The sequence below is a fragment of the Sphaerodactylus townsendi genome, linkage group LG14, assembly GCF_021028975.2.
Source record: "Sphaerodactylus townsendi isolate TG3544 linkage group LG14, MPM_Stown_v2.3, whole genome shotgun sequence".
Lineage (NCBI taxonomy): Eukaryota > Metazoa > Chordata > Lepidosauria > Squamata > Sphaerodactylidae > Sphaerodactylus > Sphaerodactylus townsendi.
Window position 1 is genome coordinate 6,658,195 of NC_059438.1, and position 26,922 is coordinate 6,685,116.

At 45.0% G+C, this 26,922-nt stretch overlaps 1 protein-coding gene across 1 annotated transcript in view; it reads left to right on the forward strand.

The window, feature by feature from the left end:
* The first annotated feature begins 1,523 nt into the window (after nt 1-1,523).
* Nucleotides 1,524-26,922, forward strand: part of NECAB2 (N-terminal EF-hand calcium binding protein 2) — a 164,774-nt gene continuing 139,375 nt past the window's right edge. Inside the window, exons 1-2 of the mRNA XM_048516258.1 lie at nt 1,524-1,846; nt 22,381-22,405. Of these exons, the coding sequence (XP_048372215.1) occupies nt 1,631-1,846; nt 22,381-22,405 (241 nt within the window). The 5' untranslated portion in view covers nt 1,524-1,630. The remainder of the gene's footprint in view (nt 1,847-22,380; nt 22,406-26,922) is intronic.

Genomic DNA, 26,922 nt, shown 5'->3' on the forward strand with positions numbered 1-26,922 from the left:
CACACTCACTCCCTCAAAAGAATTCATGGCCACCATTAGGTGTTCCCCCTCCCTTTTTGGGGGTTATTTGTTGAAATGATGCTTCAGTGCTTCTTCTAGCTTTTGTAATTGACACTTTGAAGATTTTACCCCCCAAAAACAAACAGAAGTGATGAAAACAAACAGGCGAGGGGAGAACAGAATAAGCTCAGTGATGTGATAAAATGGCACCATGAAGAAAATTTGGAGATGGCACAGAGGCATGGAAAATGTAGTAAATAGATCATATAGTAAGTGAAGACGTTTTGAAAAACGTTTCAGGGCAAAGAATCATTTTAAAGGGGATTCATTTAAAATGTTTTGAGGCTGGAAATAAAACATTTTTGGAACAGTGTGTGTGTGGGGGGGGGGATGGAAGGAATGGAGGAAACATCTCATTTCCTGCCTCAAAATGTTTTAAAAGGTTTGTGCAGAAGGGGACTTTCGCCTGCATCTATGGCTGGCACCTTCAGAGACCTGCCATGGAAAGAAACACATCTTACTGTGACAGGCCTCTGAAAATGCCAGCCATTGACGTGGGCAAAATGTTCAGAACAAAAACTACCAGACCATGGTCACACAACCTAGAAATCAAAATTGACACATTTTATTGCATATATAATTAAATATTTTCTTGATGAACATATGCTAATCAATACTGCATTGTATTGTCGAAGGCTTTCACGGCCGGAATCACTTGGGTGCTGTGTGGTTTCCGGGCTGTATGGCCGTGTTCTAGCAGCATTCTCTCCTGACGTTTTACCTGCATCTGTGGCTGGCATCTTCAGAGGATCCTCTGAAGATGCCAGCCACAGATGCAGGCAAAACGTCAGGAGAGAATGCTGCTAGAACACGGCCATACAGCCCGGAAACCACACAGCACCCAATACTGCATTCTTGCTGAAGGAAATGCATTTTAGGAGAATGAATGGGATTGGCAATCTTTCCCCAATACAAAAATAATTTGGGGGATATCATGATAAAGAATTCAGGGTCACCCAGTTAGGGAGTACATCTTCACAAACTGTGTTGTTAATTTGTGTGTGTGTGTGGGTGGGTGGGTGGGTGGGTGTGGGTGTGTATATAAAATGTGTATAGATGTGTATAGATCTACACATATGAGTTTATATATATGTATGTGTACATATAGAGAGATAGATTTAGATACACACATATATGTATGCGTGTGTATATATTTATAAATGTGTGCGTGAATATATATAAAATCAAACTTGACAAAGAGATGAGGGGGGCCAAGATTTTTGCTCCCCCCCCCTTCTCTTCCTCAAAGTCCCACTGTATGCTCCTCGGATTCTGAGACCTGCCTACTTCTCCCTGGTCCGGTGCGCTGCAGCGCCCCAGCCAGCCCCCAATTCCTGCCGGCTTTCCGCCCCCTTTTCTCCTTCTCCCCCCGCGCCCCAGCTCCAGTTCCAGCTCCAGGGCGGGCGCGTGGCAGGCAGGCAGGCAGGCGGCGGGGGCTGGGGTTGGGGTTGGGTTGGGTTGGGGGCTGGGGCCGGGAGCCTGTGCCGCCGCGGGGCTGCCGCCGCCGCCGCCGCCGCCGCCCGGGTGGGAGGGAATACCCCCGGCTCCAGCATGAAGGCGCTCGTAAAAGATGTGTGAGCAAGCGGCGCGCTACTGCCGGGAGAGCGTCCACAGGCTCCTCCGCAAACAGCAGCCGCAGATCGGCGGGCTGGACGGGCTGCTCCGCTGGATCGTCACCAAGATGAGCGACCAGACCAGCCTCCCCGACCGGGAACTCCTGCAGGAGGCCGCCGGACACGCCGCCTGCGCCCCCGAGCAGCGGAAAGGCGCCTCCGTGATCCTGGATGTGAGTTTTTGGCCCGGGCTTCTCCGCCCCGGTTTTTGCTTCCCACTCCTCCCCCGGCTCAGCTGCAAGGAGACGCTTCTAGGGGGCTTGGTCGCCGCCGGGGCAGGTGCAGGTGCAGCTCAGCCGACTAAAAGGGATATGGATTAAACAGGCAATACCGACCCCCCCCCCCCAAACCATCTTTTCAGTTGCTAGGCGACTTGCAGTCCTTGCAAGACTTGAGAATCCCCCCCCCCCTCCGCGCGACTACTTCTAGGACAGAGTCCCCCTAGGAGAGGGGGGAAACGCGCCTGTTTGGGAGATGTTGGCTGTGGAACCTCCATGTGCAGGAGCAATCTACCTCTGGCTTGGGAAGGGGCAGAGAAAGGATGCTGCCTGCTTGCCTTACCCAGTTCGAGAGCTTTTAGGTGGGCTAGGTGGATTCTGATCCAGCAAGGATTTTTTTCCATTAAAACCTTTGAGGGTCACCTCCCCACCCCCTTTGCCGAACCACACCAAACATGCAAAAAGCAGAAGAAGCTTGGAAGGAAAGTTGCGACTTCCCTGGAATGAGACTGACCGGGTTTGATCTAGAGTAGACTGAGGATCTCAGATTAGAGAGGGATGTTTTGCCATGAGATGGGCAAAATGCTAATGTTCAGTTCTAGGCGCATTTACTTGAGAGTAAGTCCTACTAAATACAGTGGGACTTACTCCTGAGTAAAACTGCACAGGACAGGGCTGGAAGCATGCCCATCTGCTTGTACATTTCATTACCCCCACCCCCAACAAAACTACATCAAAGGGGCGCTGTCATACAGAAAGGTTGCCAACATTTCCCTGCCAATAGCCCTCCTGGGCTTTCAGCGGCTTGCTGCTGAACAGCCTCGAAGGGATCCTGTCATTTTAATCTCTGTGCCAGAAAAACTTCAACAACTCAATGCAGAGGTTTGTTCAAAGCACAGGAGCTCTTTTTTTTTTGGGGGGGGGGGAGGCTGCAGTTGGCAACTCTATAATCAGGGTTTGCAAGGCAGGAGAGAACATATCCCAGGCAAACTGGACTACTGGAACGTCCGCCTCGCTAAGCAAAGTTGGGAACCTGCCAATATCCCATTAAGAGACCAGCAATTTGTCTTTTGGGGGCTATTGGCTCCAAAGCAACTTTGCCATTAGTGTTAATAGTAGGCAGAGGAGGTACTTAATTCTCAAAGATGGACAAGAAGGGAAATTAAAGCACTGAACTGCTTTTAGTTGCCAGCTTCCAGGTCAATGTCACAACAGATCTGCTGCTCTGGACCATCAAGATGATCCAAAGCATGTCATTGTTTCTTTCCATCAGGGAGCTGAGAGTAGTATACATACAATTCCCTTTTCATCTCCATAACAGCCCTGTAGTGTGGGCTGGGTTGGGACAGCTGGTGACCGGTACCTGTGGCTGGGTGAGGATTTGAACCCAAGTCTTGGAGACTACAATCTGACACCTTGGCCACACAGCCCACTCCCTCTGTTGAAGTGGACCTGCTCCCAATGGTATAGTAATAATGCATAGCATTTCTATAACTTTTTAGATGGTTTGTGTACATTCTCAGGCATCTATCCTTTAACAACCCTGTAAGGTAGGACAGGATTATCTCCCAATGGCAGGTTTTCAAGGCCATTCTCTGTAGGGAGCAATGTGATAGGAAGGGGAAATGGGAGGGGAACGTTTGTTGCTGTTGATAGTGCCCTCTGCTCAGGAAGGGAAGTTAAACTGAACTAAAAAATTAACAATTATTTTTGCTGAAGTCATATTTTTCTCCTCCATGGTAGTTGGAGAGAGAAAACATCACTTGGAAGGAACGTGGGCTCAACACTGCTACTTCTGCCATGGGGTAACAAAGAGGATGACCCTCCAGTTTAACTTAATTTAGAGGGGAATTTGGTGGATTCAAAGGGCTGAAACTAAAGTATCTTGCATTATTGGTGGAACTAAAGGGAGATTCTGAGAAATTAAGCCTTTCATTAGTGTCTACTTGGTGCTTGGAGAGGGGCAGGTCATAGCTGGCTATTTAATCTGGGTAAATGGTTTGATCGCTGTGACAAGCAGGGTCTGATGCTGGGTTCTGTTTTCACCAAGCAGGGAAGTTTGATGAGATTTTTTTGCAACAAAATTTTTCATCTCTTCCTCACCCCCCACCACCAAGAATTGATGTATCAAACATGAAAGCCGTTACCACAGCCGTTGTTCATCAGATCTTGCTCTTCTACTGCAAGTCAATGTGGCTACTTTTGGCAGATATGACTTGCTAGTATCTGATGATGATGATGATAATGAAGAAGAAGAAGAGTTTGGATTTATCTCTCCTGTAAAGAGACTCAAAGGAGCTTACAATCTCCTTTCTCTTCCCCCCTCACAACAAACAGCCTGTGAGGTTGGTGGGACTGAGAGAGCTCCGAAGAACTGTGACTAGCCCAAAGTCGCCCAGCTGGCATGTGTTGGAGTGCACAAACTAATCTGGTTCACTAGATAAGCCTCCCCAGCTCAAGTGGCAGAGCGGGGGATCAAACCTGGTTCTCCAGATTAGAGTGCACCTGCTCTTAACCACTACACCACGCTGAAGGGAGCTGTGACTCTCAAAAGCTAATACCCCGAGAATCTTTTTGGTCTTGGAGGAATTCGTAACTGTTGATACTGTTCTCTAGGCTGACGGTTCAAAGTGATCACACACGAATAGCATCTGTCAGTCCCCCCCCACACACACACACTCCAACACACTGTACTGATGAACACAAGAATCAGTATTTTGTTAGCAGCCTGCAGAACCTTTTGTACTTCAGCAACTTGCGAGCTATTTTTTATCCAAGTGCTATTTTAACTACCTAATCCTGCACCTGTTTCAGATCAATGTTGCAACCTTTAAATCAAAGATTCTGCAATCGTTTTTTCTTTTTAAATGTACCCTATAAGAAATGTTTATAGTTGTCTAAACTTTGGGAATGGGGAACTTGTAAAGCCTCTGAGTTGGACTTGAAAATGATGAGCGAATGGGAGTTAATGTTGGCCATTCCCAAAGAGCATCTTGCAACAAATCAGCAAAGACTCTAGCTCTGAATGTGCCTTCTTCCCCCTGGGTCCATTCACTGACTTGAAGACCTGGTGCAAAAAAAGTTGGTTGGTCAGGGTGGGGAGAGGGTGGCCGCCCATATGGGGTGGGGGGGACGGGACACACTCAGTTTTTGCACCGTGCTACATTTTCCCTAGATACGCCTCTGATGCTAAAGTCTCCAGGGCATCCAACAAAGTGAGTTCTAAGTCACAAAAGCTGGAAAAAATTGTGTTCATTGTTAAGGAGTCGCCAGACTTCAGTTTAATTTTGCTGCAATCGGCTAGCACAGCTGTCCCTCTTGAACTACTAGAATTGAGCATCTCTCCTTGCAATCTTTCTATGGATAAGATTGACTTGCATCTTTAGTATTAAAAGAAAAAATGTGTGCCCTGCCCTTCAGGAGCTTGGCAGATTGTTTTTAACTACCCTGTGAAAAAGTACAGTGGCAATAATTTTTTAAAGAGCGTTACACAATCAGTGGAGAGAAATACTTAATCATGAAAATGGTGTTATCTAGAATTGGCAATGAATGGGGTGAGTGCAAATTGAACTCCGTTTTGCAAGTGCTTCTGAAAAGCAGAAGGGATTTGCTGTAACTGGCAACAGAACTGGAGAGATTAATTCATGGTAGTGTCCATCCACCTCTTCCACAACTCGTTCTCTTAGACTACTTTAAGGAAGGGGAAAGCACGCATGACAACCTTTTCCAGGAAAACTGGAATGTGAAACATGGACTGCAAAAGCGTATGGCTCCAACAGCGCTACCTTATGCACATTTTCCTGATAAAAAGCTCCATTGAATGCAGTGAGATTTACTTCCAAGGAATCAGCACAGAGAATTGCTCTGCAAATCATTTTAGTGCTCCAAAAACGGGATATGATAATTTTTAATTGACTTGTATCCTACCAATCTACCCAGCCAAGGTTGGAGCCTTCCTCCACCATTGTTCCATTGGAGGAACTCTCCATGCTTGGTTAGAGGGAGGAATCGGCTATAGGCCAGTGAGACTGGATTGTTTTTACATTTTTACATTGAATTATTTTTACATTTTTGCATTGAATATGGAAGCTGCCTTGAAAGCAATGTGTTGAGTATGTGAGGTGTGTTTTTAAATGAATAATCCTATTGACAGCTATATGAACATATGTCTATATTATTTGTCCCCATGGAATTTAGGACAGTAGGGCTACCAAGTAGACTTTCCAATTGCCTGGGTCTGGTAGGGAATGCCCCAGCCCCAATCTCCCATCCTTGGGTTACTGAGGAATGAGAGAAAAAATGGCCCCCATAGTGACTCTAGGAATTTCCTTGAGTCTCTACCATATGTTCTGTACCATAAAAAATACGTAAAGTTCCTAGAGTGTCACCAGGAAGTGCCATCACATCCTCCCCAAATTTCATTCTCCCCAGACACTTTCCACACCCCAAATGCCCAGTATTTGCCTAAGCATTGTAACGAACCCTAATCCTGATTAATCTTCTATGTATGGACTGCCCAAACCCACTTCTGGGTAGCAAGTAGCAGGCAGTGCTGATTCTTATGATGTGTTCATATCACTATGTTCCCTTGTTAGGATGAGAAGGGATACACCTTCCTGGACTTCTCCCAGTGTTCTCCCAGTTTGTTAAGGTTGTGATGAACTTCAAGACTCCTGTGATCAGCATTTGATCTTTAATACGATTGAGCAGCTCATTCACATACGATTCAAACTTCGTGCTGCAATGTTTTTGCTCAGTGTTCAAGTAAAACATCATGGGGATATCTTTGCACCTGGGCTGCAGCTGCTTTTGCTGGCTTTGCAGCCTGGACAGCTCTTCTGTGAATAAATAACCAAGTAGCTCTCATCCTGCCTCACCTCACAGATCAAATGGAACAGCATTGGCCTTTCACATTTGGAGAGAGGTGATATTTGCCAGACAGGAGCCACACGGCTCTTCAGGGAGCAATTAGTCGTTTCCTGAAGAATAACTACAATGCCTATGAGGCTGTGCGCATGCAGAAATTATTCCGGATCTAAACAGTTCATTTGTTTTTCTTGCTAACAAACACCAGTCATATAGGTAAGAGGATGGCCCACACAGATAACAAACTGTGCAGCCTCGAGACATGGACTAACTGTTCCAGATCCGCACAGTTCTGGGAGATGTTGCACATAAAAGTCCACTAACAGTGAAATATTAATGAGGTAAAAGCAGCCAAAGCACAGGGAGTGAGAGAGCTTTGGGAAAGCTGTGTGAGAACAGACTTTCTTTGCACAGTCAAGCATATGCAAACTGTTCAAATGCAGGTGAATGGTTCATTAAATGTTTGGTTGTGCGGATTGCAGCTTGCTGATAGATCATGAATGGTCTGTACAGAGATGTAGCGTACTCCTAATGTTATCTGCACAGCATACCTATGGGGACGCCAAGAATGGTTCATCATTAAGCATGGCCTACTCTAGAGGGACTCCTCCAGACTAGAACCATTAGTGATTGCAGGCAGAAAACCTCTGACATATAATTTCAAGTCAAACTCAGGCTTGGACAAGCATGATGACATTTCCAGAGAACTGAAAATCATTTGAAAGGAGATCACTGCTAATCACTATGTGTGCACATACTGGTACTCTTCTTTGGCTTTTTGTAAACAGGTGCAGTAGGCTTTTAGATAGTTTCACAAACATGTAGAACCTGTTTGATGAGAGGTGTCAGAAAGGCAAAAAAGTGTGGTGTATATGATGGGAAAAGAAGAACTACATTTGGACTCAGTAGCACCTTAAAGACCAACGAGATTTTTGGGTATACTCTTTTATGAGTCAAAGTTTTCTTTGTCACATGATGGGGGCGGGGACTTTCTCAAACCACTTCATTTACAGCATTGTGGTTTTTCAGCTCCATTATCCTCCGAGCAAGAGTTGGCTGAAAAAAAAAGTACAGAAACGCCAAATTAAATAGTTTATGCTCTACTTCCTTGGATTAGGATGCAGTTTTAGCTGCCACAGTGACAAATCACTATGATATTATGGTCTGTCCTGTCAATTCAAAGAATCAAGCTTGTTAATGCTTATTTAATGATTGAAAGAATCCTCTTCAAAGTAGGCAAAGCAAGACGACAAGAGGGACGGTTCACTCCTGAGCAGAGTTACGCCTTCTAAGCCCATCAATTTAACACACTAGCAATAAGTCCACCACATTCTCCAGACCCAACTCTGTTTTCCTGCAGCAGCTGCAAAAAATGTCTGTTAATAAATGAAGGAGATCCTCTTTGGACTTGGGCTTCTGTCCCCTTCCTGGTTTTCTGCAAAGACAAGGAGTTGGGTGGAGAGTTTTTTCTCTTGTTTTTGCTGCTCCACATTGAGTATTCTGTGCATGCTAAGCAGCAAAAAAGTGGACTCCATGGCCTTATATGAAATCCCTCCCTTCCCCAAACTCAGCTTCTTCAGCCCCCCCCCCCCCCAAATCTCCATGTATTTCACCATGCAAAGCTAGCAACCCTATATTATATATCCCTGAAGGAGGACAGGGTTTGGTGAATGGAAGGACATGGAGATTTGGAGGGTGGGAGGTCAGGGTTGGGGGGATATAATGGCATAGAATCAGGGGTGAAGCAAGGGGGAACTGCGCCCAGGGCACGCATGCGACTTGTGCCCTGCCACACCCTCTTTATGCCCTGCCATGCCCGCTCCATGCCCCAGCCACACACCCCTACAAGCGGGCGCCCGGGGAATTCCACTGCCCCAACTATCCCGTTGGCGCTACGCCACTGCATAGAATCCAGCTTTCAAAGTGGTCATTTCCCTCAAGTCAACTGACCTCTGGAGATAATTTGTAATTGAGGAGTGCTACTAAGGCAAGGCTGTTTAGTTTGAAACCACAAGCCTTGTTAATGGGAAAGAGAGAGTTGTAAATCTCAGATGCATTCTAGCTAATTTGCATTTATATAGAATCAAGATATTTATACGGATACAGGAGATACAAAAAAGAAATCCACTAACCTCAGCAACCCTTGGAGAAAAGGCCATAAGCCATGCACTGAAACTACTCTAAAGAACAGAAGTCCACAAAAGAACTTTATAGGTCTAGGATATAATGGAGGATAATGGTCAAGACTAGCATCTGGGTGCACAACCTCTGGTCCAGTGTTCCAGGACAGCCCTCTGTGCAGCAGGAATCAGCTGATCTTGCCCTCTTTTTCTGGGTAATGGTTCAGGGACTCGGGGGGGGGGGTGAGCTTCCATTTTGTGTGAGGGGGTGTCCAGAGAACTGGTGGGGGTCATGCCCAATGGTGGGATTCAAATAATTTAACAATTGGTTGTTTACAAGCGGTGGTTTGTGATTAAGGGCAGGTGTATCTAATCTGGAGGAATCGGGATTGATTCCCTGCTCTGCCACCTGAGCTGTGGAGGCTTATCTGAGCAATTCAGATTAGCCTGTACACTCCAACACATGCCAGCTGGGTGATCTTGAGCTAGTCACAGTTCTTCTGAGCTCTCTCAGCCCCACCTACATCACAGGGTGTTTGTTGTGTGTGGGGGGGGGGGGGAAAGGAGATTGTAAGCCCCTTTGAGTCTTCTTGCAGGAGAGAAAGGGGGGGATATTAATCCAACTCTTCTTCTTCTTCTTCTTCTTCTTCTTCTTCTTCTTCTTCTTCTTCATTTTAACAACTGGTTCTGCCGAAGTGGCGCGAACCTGCTGAATCCCACCACTGGTCATGACTCTTTTAAACCCCAGGAGTGCTGGCAGAGCTAAAAGAAACATGAAAGAGTTTCTTTTAGCTCTGTCAGCACTCCTGGGGTTTAAAAGAGCCTGACAGAATTTTCCAGAAGGGTTTGTATGGGAGTGGACATGTATGCCCAGGAGTAGGTGGTGGGTGGCAACACAAAAGATTATTTTGCCCAGCATCCCCCAAAACCTAGACCCAGCCCTGTAGACAATGGTATACCAATTAGATATACTTCCCCACTCACCCTGAGAGCCAGCATGGTGTAGTGGTTAAGAACAGGTGGATTCTAATCTGGAGACCTGAGTTTGATTCCCCACTCCTCCACCTGAATGGCAGAGGCTTATCTGGAGAACCAGATGTGTTTCCGCACTCCTACATTCCTGCTGGGTGACCTTGGGCTAGTCACGGTTCTTTGGAACTCTCTCAGCCCCACCTAACTCACAAGGTGTCTGTTGTGGGAAGAGGAGTGGAAAGGAGCTTGTAAGCCACCTTGAGTCTCCTTACAGGATAGAAAGGTGGGATATAAATCCAAACCAAACTACCCACCCACCCACCCATCCATCCATCCATCCATCCATCCATCCATCCATCCATCCATCCATCCATCCATCCATCCATCCATCCATCCATCCAGATATAGATCTATCTACCAATAATAGATAAGATAGATAGTGTTGCAAGACTGCATTAACACTGATAAAAATTACTAGTACATACAGTATGGCTTAGCAGTTAGAGCATTGATAACCCTGGTCCATAACCCAACTGAGGAGACAAGTTCACTATAACGGCCATTGTCTCCTTGCCTAGACAACCTCATAAGGTTGTTGTGAGGGCAACATGAGGGGAAACCATTCATGTCCCCTCGAGAGCTGTGAGGAAGAAGAACAGAATAAAAATGTAGCAGATAAACATTCAATAGTGTGGCTGGCCACCCCTCCCCCCAGGCCATCTTGTCCTGAACCATTACTATCTGGTATGTGTTTGCAAGCATGTTTTAATTGAGCCACGGCAGATGCTGATTCTTGGCCTTTCTCCACTCTGCTTTAGACTTCTGTGCTAGAGATTCTCTTTGGTGTATTTTTGGTCCCAATCTGACTTCACATACAGACTTGCACCCTGCAAATCTTATGGATGTCAAAAGTGCAACTCTTGGGAATGATCTATCATTCAACTTTTTTTAAAAAAAAGTTTGGCCGGTCTCCAAAAATCAGCAGCAATGCCAAATTTGATAGCTTTCCTCCTTCCTCCTTGGTTCCTTCTCTCAGCTCTCATTAATAAAGCCATCCTTGAGTAATGTTCTATTGATTTTCCCTTCTGGCTTCATTTCCCACTTCTGGCTTCCCGTCCTTCTTAAATCTTGTGGAAGTTAATTATTATTTCCCCCTTAAATTAACTACCAATTACTCTACATCATGCTCCTTTGTCCAATAGTGACATTATTGCCCAAGTTGTGTGTGATTTCCTATAATATTTAAGTGTCAGGGAAATGGAGGGAGCAAGGAAGTGGAAAATGCACGGCACAGATCGGCCAAACACAGTCCACGCCAATTTAAAATTGTTCAGTATCCATCTTATGAGGAGAGGAAAAGGGAAGAAATTGTCCTTCTGTCTCTTCTTTCTCCCCAACTCCATTGATGGAAGACAGAGGAGAGGGCAATTTCACAGCCTTTCGTGGCCCACATGGCTAGTGGATTGCATAGGGAATAAACTTTCTCCAGGTTGAAAAGAAGTGGGAGGGTGGGCAACTGGTGAGCAGGGCAGGCAAGTGAGCCACACGGGCAAGCGAGTGGGGTGGGCAGGCAAACGGCCAATAGGGTGGGCGAGTGGCAGGTTAGCAAGTAGCAGTGGCAAGAGGGCAACCGGTGGTGGCAGGCAGCCAAATGCACCCCCATGTGACCCAGGGGAGTGGTGCCGGGGTCTTAAGCCCCCTCATGCCTCCCGCAGGTACGCCACTGCCTGAATCCAAATTGAATGGAATGAAAGTTGCTTGTCCATTCTACGTTGGCCATTTCAGGCTCAAATCTCTTTTTGCAAAAAAACCCCCCAAAACATCCCGAGAGACTAACGATGATCTCTAATTTCTGAAAGTTCAAATCCCCGCTCTGCCTTGAAGCCACTCGCTGTCTCTTAACTTAAACTGCCTCCGTGTATCTCACAATGGAAATTCTGCCACTCAAAAGCTCACGCACTGAAAATCTTGTTGAACTATGACGTTCTACTGGACTCACATCTAGCTGTTCTGCTTCGTGGTTAGGATAAATGATGTGAGTTTGTTGCAGCCGGGGCAGGGTGTGCGCGCAATGCATGCCATCTTCTACTCCATGCAGAAAGGGCAGAAGAAAGACCTTTTAAATAGTTACCGTGACTGTTAAGCTTCCACAGTATGTTGTCAGGGTGGACAATTAAGCCAGGGGAATTGTGTGGGCTGGAAGGGAAGGCAGAATGGTATAGCCGAGGGGTAGGGAACCTGCGGCTCTCCAGATGTTCAGGAACTACAATTCCCATCAGCCCCTACCAGCATGGCCAATTGGCCATGCTGACAGAGGCTGATGGGAATTGTAGTTCCTGGACATCTGGAGAGCCGCAGGTTCCCTACCCCTGGAACTTTAGCCCTACCTGGAAGGGAAGGCTGTTCCAAGGAAGACCCTGCAGAGCAAGGCAATGGCAAACCACCTCTGCTAAATGACTTGTCTTGAAAGCCCCTTTCAGGAGTTGCCATGAGTCAGCTGTGACTAGGCGGCACTTGACACACGCACACACTGTGCGGGCTGAGGAAATTTCTGAATCGACTTAATCGTATGAAGCTACTTTGTATGTCAAGTCAGATCACTGATAGAGCTCAGAGGGTTTTTCCCCAGGGTCTCTTACTGGAGACGAGAAGATTGAATTGGAGACCGTTTGGCAAAGGATGTGCTCTGTTACCAAGCTTCTTTCTCTCCTAGCATGAGGGAGGCCAGATAAACTCTGAGGAGTGGTGATCCATCCCCTGCTATAACTATTCCTTATTTAGATATAAGAACCCTCTTTTCCCCACAGTGGGGAACCAGAGCAGCTTTTAACATCATGATGCCCTCTCAGTTTTTATCCTCACAACAACCCTGTGAGGTAGGTGTGGCGGACAGTGTGTGACTGGCTCATGGTCACCCGGTGAACTTCCATGGCAAAGCAAGGATTCAAATCTAATCTAGCAGGCTACTCCCTTAAATGCAGTGGCATAGTCCCAGTGGGGTGGGGGGGATACCTGGGTGTGTGCCGGTGTGTGGGCATGGCATGGGTGTGGCGGGGGCATGGCGGGGGCGCAGGGTGCAAACATGACCCGGGTGCCGTTCCCCCTTGCTCTGCCCCTGCTTAAATTCTGATGTTTCCATTAATAAAGCATCTTGCAGTTTTCTATATCTGTTGCATCCCTTACTAGTTCATGCTATTTTTTAGATGGAAAATTGAATTTTATCTTTATGGATAATTTTGCAATGGATAACAGAGTCTTCCAAATCCTGGCTTTGGTCTGAGCCACTGAACAATGTGTTTTACAGGGTACATCCCTTAGGGTGTAATGTGATCTTTTTTCTTTTGAAACTGACTGCGCACGGATTTCCAGACTAATTTTTGGTCTATTTCTTTCCTGAGGAACTGAAAGCCAAGCAAATTTCCTTCTGTACCTGGGACAGTGTTGCTCAAACAATATTTTGACTCAAATAATTTCCAGTTCAATTCAGCCCTGCAGTCATTTTTCTGTGGTGCTGCTACCTTTGACTGCTTTCATTTATGACCCACATAAAAATGAGAAATTTATTCTCTAGCTGTGAAAGCTTCCTTCCTTCCTTCCTTCCTTCCTTCCTTCCTTCCTTCCTTCCTTCCTTCCTTCCTTCCTTCCTTCCTTCCTTCCTTCCTTCCTTCCTTCCTTCCTTCCTTCCTTCCTTCCTTCCTTCCTTCCTTCCAAGTTCCTTCCAAGTTCCTTCCTTCCTTCCTTCCTTCCAAGTTCCTTCCTTCAAGTTTCCTCCAAGCTCTTTCTCTTCTCTTTCCTCTTCTCTTTCCTCTTCTCTTCTCTTTCCTTCTTCCTTTCCTTCTCTTTCCTTTCCTTCTTCTTTCTTTCTTGTTTCTTTCTTTCTTGTTTCTTTCTTTCTTGTTTCTTTCAAGTTTCTTTCTTTCTTGTTTCTTTCTTGTTTCTTTCTTGTTTCTTTCTTGTTTCTTTCTTTCTTTCTTTCTTTCTTTCTTTCTTTTCTGCCTGCCTGTCTGCTTGTCTATACCTACACTTTTATGCCTTTTTTTTTTGGAAAGGGGGAGGCAATCCTTTTGGGCATTGAACCTAGATTAGGTTTGAATTTTGTTTAACCAAGTTCCCTCTCAAGCTAAATGAATGAATTCAAGCAGAAAGGATTCCTTTTCCAGTGCTATAGAAGCATGGTTTTTCTCCTTCTTCAATGAGTGAAATTGTGCAAGATTCTTAGTAAAAAATCTATAACCACCCAAGAGGTCTGTTAGAGATGTGATATTCTGCAGTATCGTTTTCATAGTCAACATTTGCTCAGGAAAAAGGGGAGCCAAGAACCTCGTGGCCCATGTCTTTTGAGAGGGGGATGTCCCAGAAAAATATTTCACTTTACAAATGAAGCCGGGGATCAGTACGTAAATAAATGTGGGTTTGCATCATGCATTTAGCTGTACATCTGTTGACAGGTTTCTGTCACCAAGCCACAGGGACTGCTTTTCTGTGTCATGACTCCTGTGATGGGCAGGGTTGTACACAGTGGTGGGATCCAAAAAAATTAGTAACAGGTTCCCATGGTGGTGGGATTCAAACTGTGGCGTAGCGCCAATGGGGCTGGGCAAGGCACAACGGGGGCGTGGCCGGGCATTCCGGGGGTGGGGCAGTCCTGGGCGGGGGTGGGGCATTCCTGGGCGGGGCTGTGGCAAGGACGCAGCCGCTGAGCCAGTCCTTGGGTGGGAAACGGATGCACACAGGCACAGGCTGCCATGCACGCCAGTGCACCTCCTGCTAGACTGCTTCAAGTTCTGCACGCTACTGCTGAGAGGAGGGGTGTGACTAAGGCAAAAATCACGTGGCAAAATCACCAATTAGTAACCCCCTCTCGGCACGCACAAATAATTAGTAACCTACTCTCGGGAACCTGTGAGAACCTGCTGGATCCCACCTCTGGTTGTACATCTGGAAATGTTGCAAAACAAAAACGTTGGGGAAACCACACTGCCTTTTTTTCCCTTGAAAAAAACATCAGAAGAGAAAAGTTTGGTCTCGGAGCATTTATGCACCATTTTGAAGACCATTTTAAAACAATGGTTTCCCATTGGAGAGTATATTCATGCTGAAGCACTGGTGTACAGTCTCCTAATGATTAAGGGGAAAATAATTAATGAAAAATAGACTTTAATTACTGTAGTGAGACAAGCACCCTGAAGCAAGAGCCCACATACCTTCATGACATTTGGCGGATTTATCTTGATATCTAGACTGGGTTGGGCGATAATTATAGCCAGAAGGGATTGTGAAAATAGCTACAGACAGTTCACTAGATCTATTTTCAGTTAGGGGTGGTACCAAAATTTGGAACTGGGAAGGAGAAGTTTAAATTAACTCCTCCAATTTGGAAAACAATGGGCCATTATGAGCTGAGCCCAAACGCTTAAAATTCAGACTTGGCTCCTAATTAAGAAGAGGAGGAGGAGGAAGAAGAATAATTTGGATTTATACCCTGTCTTTCCTCTCCTATAAGGAGACTCAAGGTGGCTTACAAACGCCTTTCCCTTCTTCTCCCCACAACAGACACCTGGTGAGGCGGGTGGGGGGGGGCTGAGAGAGTTCCAAAGAACTATGACTGGCTCAAGATCACCCAACAGGCTTCATGTGGAAGAGCGGAGAAATAAATCCAGCTTACCAGATAAGAGTCCGCTACTCAAGTGAAGGAGTGGGGAATCAAACCCATTTCTCCAAATTAAAGTCCATCAGTCTTAACCACTATACCACACTGGCTTACCCTGACATCAGGCCATCCCTCCATCAGATTGTCCTATCTACTACTGGTTGTCCTCTTTTCCCAACATATACCTTGTGAAGGGAGAGATGGTGTCAGGAAGAGCTGATATGAAGGGCTACTATGACATGACCAGAGCCTGGTCTGTAGGGCATCGATGTTCCCCAAGTTGGGTTGTCAACCTCCAAGTAGTAGGTGGAGATGTCAAGCATCAGTTCAGTTGGAGAAAATGGCTGCTATGAAGAATGGGCCATATGATATTATACTCCATTGAAGCTCCTCCCCTTCTCAAAACCCACCATCCCCAGGTTCCACCCCCCAAATCTCCAGGTATTTCCTAACTCAGAGCTGGCGACCCTATACTGCATCCTTCTGAGCATGCTCAGAGAAAGTTGACGGCTGCTTCTAGGGACCCTGGGAAATGAACCTTTCATTGCCTCTTGGCACAGTACTGAGAGATGCTGGAACCTCACTAGTGGAGATTTTCCAGTAATAATGGATATTTCAGAGCATGCTCAAAAACATCCATAAACATTCAGGTCTTAAATATGATTAAATATTTGCACTGTAGCCCTTTCTGCCACCATTCCCCATTAATCAAGGACACTTTTGTGAAAGAAAGGAGTAACAGAAAGAGCTGAGGAGTAGCTCCCTTAAGCGTAGCCTTTCCAAGCTTTCCCAATAGGGGTTAGTGTATCAAGATTTTAGAACACCTCTGTTTCTTGGATGAACTTTAAACCACGGACTTAGCTGACTTGTGCAGTTGGATCACCAGCCTCAAACACAGGTTGGCAAGAAAAACTGCAGCTGAGGGATGAACAAGAGGTTACATATATTTTTAAAGAGTCATGTTAGGGTTCCTGGGGCTGGACTCCATCTTCCCACAGCCACACAGCAGCTGTGAGGAATGCCTCTTTAAAATGACTGAGAGCTGATGTCATGCCACAAAGTGTGTTGATGTTACACCAAAGTACAGCCAAGGGAGATGAGATGGTTGAATTGTGAGTCTGCATTAAATGTGCAGAGGTCTGATTTGGATCACAGCCACTGTGCAGTAGGAGCTTTAAGCCTTTCTCCATACTGTTTCACTAATCTGAAATAGTAACAGGGAATTGCTTATATGTTTCCCCAAACACATGAGTACTTTTATGCACTTGTGGTCTGCCTTACATTAAGCGCACCTTCCCTTTGAGTTGGACTCTCATTTATGTACTCATTTTGACCTCTTCAGAAGTCATTGCGCTCTCAGATCACAGAAGTTCTGTAATTTCTGAAACCAGGCAAAGTGCAACTTTCCCTTCACAGGCAAGGTGAAGAGAATTAGGATGTGTTAAGCTTCCTTTGGGTTTTCCAGCTCCACTCAGTCTTTCCCTGCCCACACAAAAGCTCTTCCCAGGATCCAAAAGGCCATGTAAAAATTTTTTTGAACTGGACGTCTATCGATAATGAAATAGAGCCATGAAATTGACATGGAGACCCAAGCCAGCATGAAAGGTGGCAGGCAACCCCCCCGCCACTCCCCTGGGAGGTTGCATGAAAACCAAAAGGAAATGACAGGCAGGCAAAATGGCGGAACAGATTGGTGCAGCTGGGGACACTTCGCAGCAGGATATTTCCCCTGCAAAATGAAGACCATAGGAAAACCACAGTGAAGCAAATCACAAACTGTAAGTGCACAAAAGGCCAGTGGTTTCCTGGAGCTTTCTCAGGTTGGGCAGGGGCACATGATGTGAGAGGGAAGGGTAACCCCTTGCAGCTGAAACATATCCCTGCATGCGTGATAACTAAAGAGAAACAAATGGCGGAAACTCCAGATGCAGAATTCCCAGCGTCTTGTCTGGTTTCTGCCACTGAAGAACTTCCAGTGGTAATCACATTTGCATCAAAACAAATGTGGGGAAAATTGCTGCCAAGTGGCAAAACCTCTGTGCAGAAGCAATCCACACATCCTTAAGTAAGCCTGCTTCTCTCTGCCTCCTCCCAATATGAATTTCTGCCTGTCAACTGAGCCTGAATTGGAAAGGTGGCATCTGTAGCCGGTTTATTTGTTTTTTCTTAAACAAAATCTGTGATTCAAGCTTTAGTTGTTGAATCACGCCGGCAATCTGAGCAGGTTTTCCCCCCAAACGGACTTTCTTCGGTGGTTCTCTTCCCACCCCTCCTCTTCTCTCCAAATATTATTTCCAACAAGATGTCTTCTGTTGTTATTCTGTACTCTTCTCTTCCCTGTTCCGCTTTGCTTTGATCTAAATTTATCTCCTTCCCACGCAGCGCGCTCAGGCATCTCTTCTTTTTTACTACTGTAAATTAATTATACGGGCAATGCAAGATCATGAAAATCTGCTTGCTGACAATATTTTTTATGCCGGCGTATCAAATTTCATTTCACTGTACTTAGCTTGCAGTCCTTGCCCCTGCTTTCTGGCTTGAGCTGCTATCTCCCCTGGGTCCGGATTTGCTCTCTAATATGATGTTCTTTGCATCCTCTTATATTATGAATGTGTTTCCCAACAAATGGGAAAGGGGGAGAGAGTGTATGCACCGCACACCTCTGCTGCAATTAAGGTAGATTTGCTTCATTTTGATTGCTCCCTGGGTGCTTGTTTATCTCTTTGCCTCCCCACCCCCACCCCCAAGTAATGCAGAAGCATTTCTGCGGTGCAAAGTCAGGATCGGCAAAGGAACGAACAGGCTGGTTCAGCTTGCAAACTGGGATGCCTGAAACTCTCAGAGAAATTAAAAGTAGTGCCTCTTTGGATCGGTCCAGATATTGCACTGTGGAGTTGGAGCTGTTTTATTAAGCTCCGTGGTGCAGAACGATAAGCTGCAGTACTGCAGTCAAAGTTCTGCTCACAACCTGAGTTCAGCCCCATTGAAAGTTGGTATCAGGTAGCTGGCTCAAGATTTGGCTGACCAGACGTCCCGCTTTTGGCGGGACAGTCCCGCCTTAAAACAATTAGTCCCGCGTCCCACGGGTTTTTTCAAGTGCCCCTATTTTTGGAAGGCTGCTGCACTGCCTTCTGGGGTGCAAGGCAGTGCGGCAGCCTCCCACGTGCGCAGCCGCAGGAGCGCACGGCCTTCTGGGGCGCTCCCGTTTCCCGCCCTGTGACAGGGTGGGAAACAGGAGCGCCCCAGAAGGCAGTGCGCTCGTGCGCGCAGCCATCTACCTGCCCGACCCGATTCACAAAGATGACCATCTGGTCACCTTACTCAAGATTGACTCAGCCTTCCATTCTTCCAAGGTCAGTAACAACAACAATGGAGCAGCAGTGGCGAAGTGGGTAAGAGCATGGGTACTCTAATCTGGAGGAACCAGGTTTGATTCCCCACTCTGCTGCTTGAGCTGTGGAGGTTTATCTGGGGAATTCAGATTAGCCTGTGCACTCCAACACGTGCCAGCTGAGTGACCTAGGGCTAGTCACAGTTCTTTGGAGCTCTCTCAGCCCCACCTATCTTACAGGTTGTTTGTTGTGAGGGGGGAAGGGAAAGGAGTTTGTAAGCTCCTTTGAGAAAGGGGGGATATAAATCCAACTCTTCTTCTTCTTCTTCTTCTTCTTCTTCTTCTTCTTCTTCTTCTTCTTCTTCTTCTTTATTGGCATATGAAAACAAAAAATTACAAAACAGATATGTATAATGAAGAAAAATTACAAGTGAGAAAAAACACGATTCGAAGTCACTGTTCTCAAGAATGAAATTTGCAACATTCTCACCAAAAAGCGCATCAGAACTATTCAGGAGATATGGAATTTTATAACACTCTTGCCATTGGGAACACTGCAAAAAAAATAAAGTTCATATATTTCATCCATATCTTATCATATCTGGGGCATACAAAAAAAATGGTCAAGTGTTTTGACAGTAACCTAAGGTCAGTAAAATGAGTACCTGCCTTGCTGGGGGTTAATGTAGACTACCGAGGAAGGCACAAAACACCAAGTCTGCCTAGTAAATCCTATGATGTGATGTCACCCCATGGGTCAGTAATGACCCAGTGCTTGCACAGAGGACTTAACTTTACATTTACTAACTTGTTTATGAAAATGCAGGGTGAAACTTCATGCATCACAGGCAGTCCTGTGATTTTTTTTCCAAATATTTTTAAAGCAGCTTTCAATGGTGTGATTTAAAGGGGGAGACGTGCATGGGGAGGAGTCTTTTCAACTTGTAGGGTCATTTTCATGCTGAAAAAGATCCTCCAATCTGTTTTATCCCTCTTGGGGAATACATGCTGGTGCTGGTCCTTCCTCTTCACTACTAAAAGGATCCAAAGGGGAGATGAGATGCGGTATTTTGTCTGAGCAAAATTCTAGGTCCATTCCCAGAGTCTTCTGGGGGCAAAGAAAATTTCCTCTGCCACTGAAGTGACTTGGGCGGTTCAGATCCTCACGTTGGACAGACCACACCCTCATGCTTGGTTTTTTTGGAGTTTTGTCCCATCCCTATAGATGCTGCAAAGATTTAGGGAGGGCAGGAGTTCCACATTCCACCAGTACCAAATCAGTAGGGCAGCGATCCCTGACGTGGTGCTTATTCAGTGACATGTTTCTTGACACCTGTTTCCTTCTTCACAGCAAAAGCCAGTCTTGGGCCCCATCCGCATATGCAGAATAATGCACTTTCAATCCACTTCCACAATTGTTTGCAAGTGGATGTTGCTATTCCGCACAGTAAAATCCAGCTGCAAAGTGCATTGGAAGTGGATTGAAAGTGCATTATTCTGCATGTGCGAAAACTTGGCTTTGTCAGACTGATAGGCCCACAAAGTTCATGTTTACAATCTGAGAGTGATTTTTGAATACAATATTTGCCTAGGTGTTAATGATCTGTGTCCCACAATATCTAGGCTACACCAGCTTCCGATGTAGGCAAGGGCTCGTGAGTTGTATTGCTCCTCAGCACATAGAAAACTGCCTTCCCATGACATTCATCTTTCTTTATAAAGTTCCCTTATACAGAGCAGCATTCATGTTCAGGTGATACAGGCACAGATTTATCTCTTCACTGGGACAAGGCTCAGTTGAGAAACACCTTATAAGTGAAAAAATAATTATCAATAATAAATAAGTCTCTTGGCACCTTAATGAGTAACTACTTTATCATGGTGTCAGCTTTACAGCAGGCTCTGACTGACAAAAATTTATGCCACGATGAATGTATCAATCTTCAAAGTGCCATGAGATTCTTTATGGTTTACTAACATCTGCAGTGTACTAACATTGTTACCTTAAGCCATTACACACCTGATTTCAGTTTATTTCAATCAGAGGTGTATCTAGGTGTATCCAGGGAAAATGTAGTCCAGGGCAAAATTTGAGTTTTCTGCCCTTTCCTCTGTATGGGTGGCTGCCCTCCCCCCCACAACCAAACAATGGCTTTTTGCACCAGGTCTTGAATCAGTGTATAGACCTAGGGGGAAGGAGAAGGGATGTGGGGGCAATTCCCCCCCCCCCATGTGACTAAATGGCTGCAGCCTGGGGACATTTGACCTCATGTGTCCCCCTTGGGGGGGTGGGTATGCCCCTGATTTCAGTAGACTTTGAGGGTGTGACTCTATTGAGGATTGCCCTGTAATGCAGCTATCGTTCTGGAATTTCTCATTCTTAGCAATTTCAGTAAGCCATTTTGAGTTAGTCCAGGTAACTATTGTTTGTGTGTAATGTGCTGTCAAGCCTCTTCAGACTTATGGCAATCCTATGAATTTATGACCTCTAAAACTTCCAATTACTGACAGCCTTGCACAGGTCTTGCAAACTGCAGACCGGGCTTCCTTTATTGAGTCAGTCCATTTCCTGTTGGATCTTCCTCTTTTTCTACAGTCTTCAATTCTTCCTAATACTGTTGCCTAGTCTTCTCCATGGACCAGGTCTGAAGAGCTGAGCAAGGCTGTAAAGATTGGGCCTTTGGGTGGCTGTTAATTCATAGGGTCCCCATGTGTTAGAAGCAACTTGTCGGCACTTAACATACACACTTGTCTTCTCACAATGGGATCAAAGTATTGTAGTCTCGGTTAAGTAATTTTAGCTTCTGGGAAGTATTTGATCTGGACTCCACCTTCTCACTATTATTTACCAAATGGTAATTTTTGTCAGTTTGATTGATCTTCTGTCTTGTCCCTTCTGTGGATTTCTGATCAGGTACAGGATGGTCAGACTCACCTTTGCACTTGGAATGGCAGTAAAGGTGACTGATTTTTTCCTTGGGTCGCATCTGGGAAATGGAGAGGGGCTGCTGGATCATTATTCTTAGGCACAACTTCGGCTATGTAATTTATTGACAGCTATTTGTCAGTTATTTTGAGATGTGTTTTTCCAGTGTGAGATTATTAGATATTAGGGCTGCTATCTCTGATATAGGAAATTTCTGGAGATTTGGGGGATAGAGTCTGGTAGAGCAGGGCATGGAGAGAGACCTTGGCAAGGTATAGTATCATAGAGCCTACTCGCCAGATCAGCCAATTTCTACAGGGGATCATTTGGAGCCAGAGTGTCCAACCTATGGCGTTCCAGATGTCCATGGACTACAATTCCCAATTGGCCATGCTGGCAGGAGCTGATGGGAATTGTAGTCCATGAACATCTGGAGCACCATAGGTTGGACACCCCTGATCTAGAGATTTGTTATAATTCCAGGTAATGTCCAGATACCACCTGGAGACTGGCAGCCATATTATCTGTCTTTTCAAGGTAAAAGAATTGTTCCTGCTCGAAACTTTTGCATTGTAACAGATGATCTATGAAATACAATAAATATGTATTTTTCTTTCATTTTAGATCTTCAGACGAGCTGACAAAAATGGTAAGTGGACATATTTATTTTGCTATTTTTTTACCTTTTTCTTTTTATGCCGGTCTTTCTCTTAGAAATGGCTGAATGTGGGTTTCAGGTTTTTTAACAAATACATTGTATCATTAATGTATTCACTTAGGATAATTCTATGCTGCCGCTTCAGAGTTGTGCTCCAGCCAGGTTACAATTAAAATGTTAGAGGATAACAATTAAAGCATATAACACAGGATAAAACAACTTCAGATGATGGCAAACCTGTATCTACTGCAAGGTCTGTCAATATAATTTATGTTGTGTAGTCATAGTAGAAGCATATTTTTCATATTCAGTTGACAGGAATGTGCATGCACTTTAAAACAAATGAAAAAAATCTGTGTGTGTGGGAAATCTTCCATTGCTTATTTGGAAAGTCCTTTCATTTCACTGGTACACGGCAATCTATTTTAGAAAGTAGAACCAGACTTCAGGCTGAGAAGGACATAGAAATTGTCAAGATAGATTAAACTGGCAGGGAAGCTTTCCAATCATCACATAAAAACAAGTTCTTGTAATGGAATTCTCTTTCTACTAGTTGGCTCGGGTACTTGCAGATGGAGCAGATTTCTTGATTTAATGTGAATATCAACAAAAGCAGTCTTTGCTGAGTTACACCTGTTCTTTTTGAGAATCCCCCCCCCCCCGATTCTTTTGGATACGTTGCAATAGGAAGTGCATAGGTTTTTTCAACATTCTCTCTGGCGTAACACTGGGATAACAGTCACTGGTTAATTAGTTAAAGCCTGTCTTGAAAGGGTTTTGTCTTGTGCTTCCTGGCAGTGTGAATTTTAGTCATTTCCAGCAAGTATTCAAAAAGTATGTCTTGTGAGCACGAGCAAGAGATAGGGAGGTCTGCCAGCCTCTTCCAAGTCCAAAGCTGGAGTTTCTTCCTGGGGCTCCCAAATATCAGCTCTGCTTCCTCTGCCCTATTACTTGTTTACTTGTGAGAGTTCAGTGACAATAGAGTCCACTCTAGTGCACTGCTGCCTGTCCTTCTGCAGTGCTTCAGACCACTGTGTCCTACTGGCTGTCTTCCTGGAGGGCTACCAAAATGGTAAAAGGTTTGGAATCCATGTCCTACGAGGAGAGACTTAGTGAGTTGGGTATGTTTAGTTTGGTGAAGAGAAGGTTCAGAGGAGACATAATAGCCATGTTTAGATATTTGAAGGGATGTCATGTTGGTGAGGGAACAAGCTTATTTTCTGCGGTTCCAGAGACTAGGACCAGGAGTCATGGGTTCAAGGTAAAGGAAAAGAGATTCCACCTAAACATTAGAAGAAACTTCCTGACAGTAAGGGCTGTTCGACAGTGGAATGCGCTACCTTGGAGTGTGGTGGAGTCTCCTTCTTTGGAGGTTTTTACAGAGAGGATCAATGGCCATCTGACAGGAGTGCTTTGCTTGTGTGTTCCTGCATTGCAGGGGGGTGGACTTGATGGCTCTTGGGGACTCTTCCAGCTCTATGAGTCTATGATTCCTGTGGGTGGAAGTAAAGCAGCTTGCTTCATATCCCCTCTACCTTGGCCCAATGGCTCAAAATTCCAAAATGCAAGTCACTGCCAGCTATGTTACACTGCTGTCTTCTGTGGAGTCAGGTGTCCCCCTCTGCACTCTTCTGATCCTCTACAGGTGATACCTCAGCTTAGGAAAGCTAGGGAGGATTGTGTGGTTGCCAATTAACTGCTGCTGCGAAAGGTCACTCTGCTTATCGTATATATCTGAGCGTAGCTGAAATGTCACAGTCTGCATCTTCTGCTTTTCATGTTGGAATTTCACACAAGCCCTGCCAACTGAGGATATGCTTCACACATCTGATGAAACAAACTCTAATCCGCAAAAGCTGCCCTTAGTCTTTAAAGTGCTAGAAGATTCATCATTGTTTTCAAGGAAGTACTACTCTTGAGGCCCAAGATATTCTGGTGAACCCAATACACGTGTAGTTAAACAGTAAACTTAAATTTTCCCAACGAAGCAAACAGTGGATCCATAAGACTGTTTTAGGTTGGGAAAATGGGAAGGCTTCAGCCTTCTCATGTGCCTCTAAAATGGGACCCTGCTTGCCTGAGAAATAAGTTTCAGCGTGAAATTCCCATTACTGTTTGGTTTGACAGGAGCTGAGGCAGACTCGTCAACAGTGTAACATGTAGATAGACTCTAGATATGTGCAGGGATTTTTAAAAAAACTGTTGTTTGGAGAGAATAAGTCAGTCATGGATGTCAGACAGAGATTTATCACCTGAGTGGGAACTCGACCTTGAAAAGCCAAACAGGCGAAGTGGGTATCTATTCATTCGCTGTATCCTTCTCTCTATTTGGACCTGGCTTTTGACACACACACAGGTAGAGCTGTTCTGAAAAGACTGGTTGCCTTCTTCAGCAGAGTGTGGTTCAGGGAATTGCTCCATTTGGGGGGAATTACTTTTGAAAGGGGCTACAATATTGATGTAACTGCAATAACAGCAGTATAGATATCAGGATTTAAAGGGTTTTAACAAAGCCAGCTGTGACACACTGCGGTAGAAATGTGTATTTTATTAAAGACTAGTTCTGTTAAAGTTCTGGTAACAGAACTGAGGGAAAGTGCTTTCAAACAGATGCTACCTTGTTTCTGAAGCAACTCAGTCCCTGAAAGGAAAAGGCAAGAAAAACAGAGTGAATGATTTCCCTGCCTTGGTGATATCGAAGGTTGAAGTGGGTATCAGACACACCAAGAATGTTGCGACTGCTGGGAGTGATGAGATCTGTGCCTTTAAGAGTGAGTTGATGGGTGGAGTTAAGAGAACCAGGACAAGTACAGACCCAGGAGAGTTCAGAAGGCAAGGCCCACTTAGTCAATTGAGTACCTCCTTGCGTATAAACAGAGAAACGTGAGGAGACCCTGCGACAACCCCACTGCTCAGCGACGACCCCTGAAGTAAATATTCCATTCATAATGGGCCTTTGAGGTTTTTTTAAATCATTTTTTGTTTCCTTGCATTGATTTTTCCCCTCCAAATGATACATTAAAAATATTTTACCTTCTCAATAGGCATTATATATTTTTTTATTTTATGCATTATTCGATTTCTTCATCGCTCTCCCGTTACAACAGGGTTAGAGTGGTTTGCAACTTCCAATGTCAACCAGACCAATATAGCAGTAAAACAAATAATCAAACATATACATTATATGTGTAAATGACATGTGGTGTACATATAAATATCATATCAATCACACATAAGACTGCACAGTATGATTATGTGGTTTGAATGAGCCTGCTAAACCATTAAACAGAGAATCAAAAAGCAAAGACTCAAAACCCTGGATGGAATTATAAATGGATATAAAAAGAAATGCAGTGAGGGTTGCCTGCTGATCCCGAGATATGACCCTACATGTAACTAGCCATTGAAAACGAGCCATCTAGCAGTTTTGGAGCTTGCTACCAGATGGTATAACGGGGAATTCAGAGAGGTCCAGATGATAAAATGGATAGTTACATAAACTCTAGTAATATGCAAGTGGGAAACTTCTTTTTCTCTCCTCACATTTAAAAATAAACCGCAGCTGTGTGAATGATTTATCGTTACATAATTGGAGAGTTGTATGTTCCCCTCAACCAAATATCTCCAACTGCATTTATGTTTTCTTGCTAGCTGGCTGTAGGTCGTAGGTTGTTCCTGTCCTCCTCTGCCATTGCTGCCCTGGTGCTAAAGTTAAGGGGAAATGCCACCTCTCGAAAGCTTTACCACCTCCAGAAATCGAATCTTCATACTCTGTGACAGGACCCATTTAAAAGGCAGATTGATAATCATCTTGCAAACTGGGTGGCTTGCTGTGATCACCTTGGTATGACATAATGCCATAAAGTCTACCTTCCAAAACAGCCATTTCCTCTGGGAGAAGTAGAATAAACAAATTCACAGACAGTAAATAAGTGATTTATGTAGCCTGGAGATCAGTTGTAAGCCTAACAATCCTCCTTTCAATATATAGTCAATGTATATATTCAATATATATCTGAAGAATATCCAATGGATCTGGCCGCCCAATTTTGAATTGGTCGTTTCTGGGCAAGGTAGTTGAGAGAGTGGTTGTGGAACCCCTACAGACATTTCTGGAGGACTCATCAATGCTGGATTCCTTCCAGACCAACTTCCATCCTGGCCACGGGGTGGAGACTATACTGGTCACCATTACGGATGAGCTCTGGTTACTGTTAGACCAAAGTGGGTCAGTGCTGCTGGTGTTATTAGATCTCATCGCAGCTTTTGACATGGTTGATCAAGATCTTTTGACATGGTTGATCAAGCCGCACTGATGCTGGGATTTGAGGTACAACTTAGAACTGGTTGACCTTGTTTCTTCAGGACCGAGGACAGCCGGTGTCACTGGGGTGGGGAGTCATCAGCCCCTGCTTATTTGCAGGGTTCTGCAGGGGGCTCCCCTCTCTCCAATATTGTTTAATATCTACATGTGGTCCCTGGCACGGCTGGTCCAGAGCTTTGGGCTG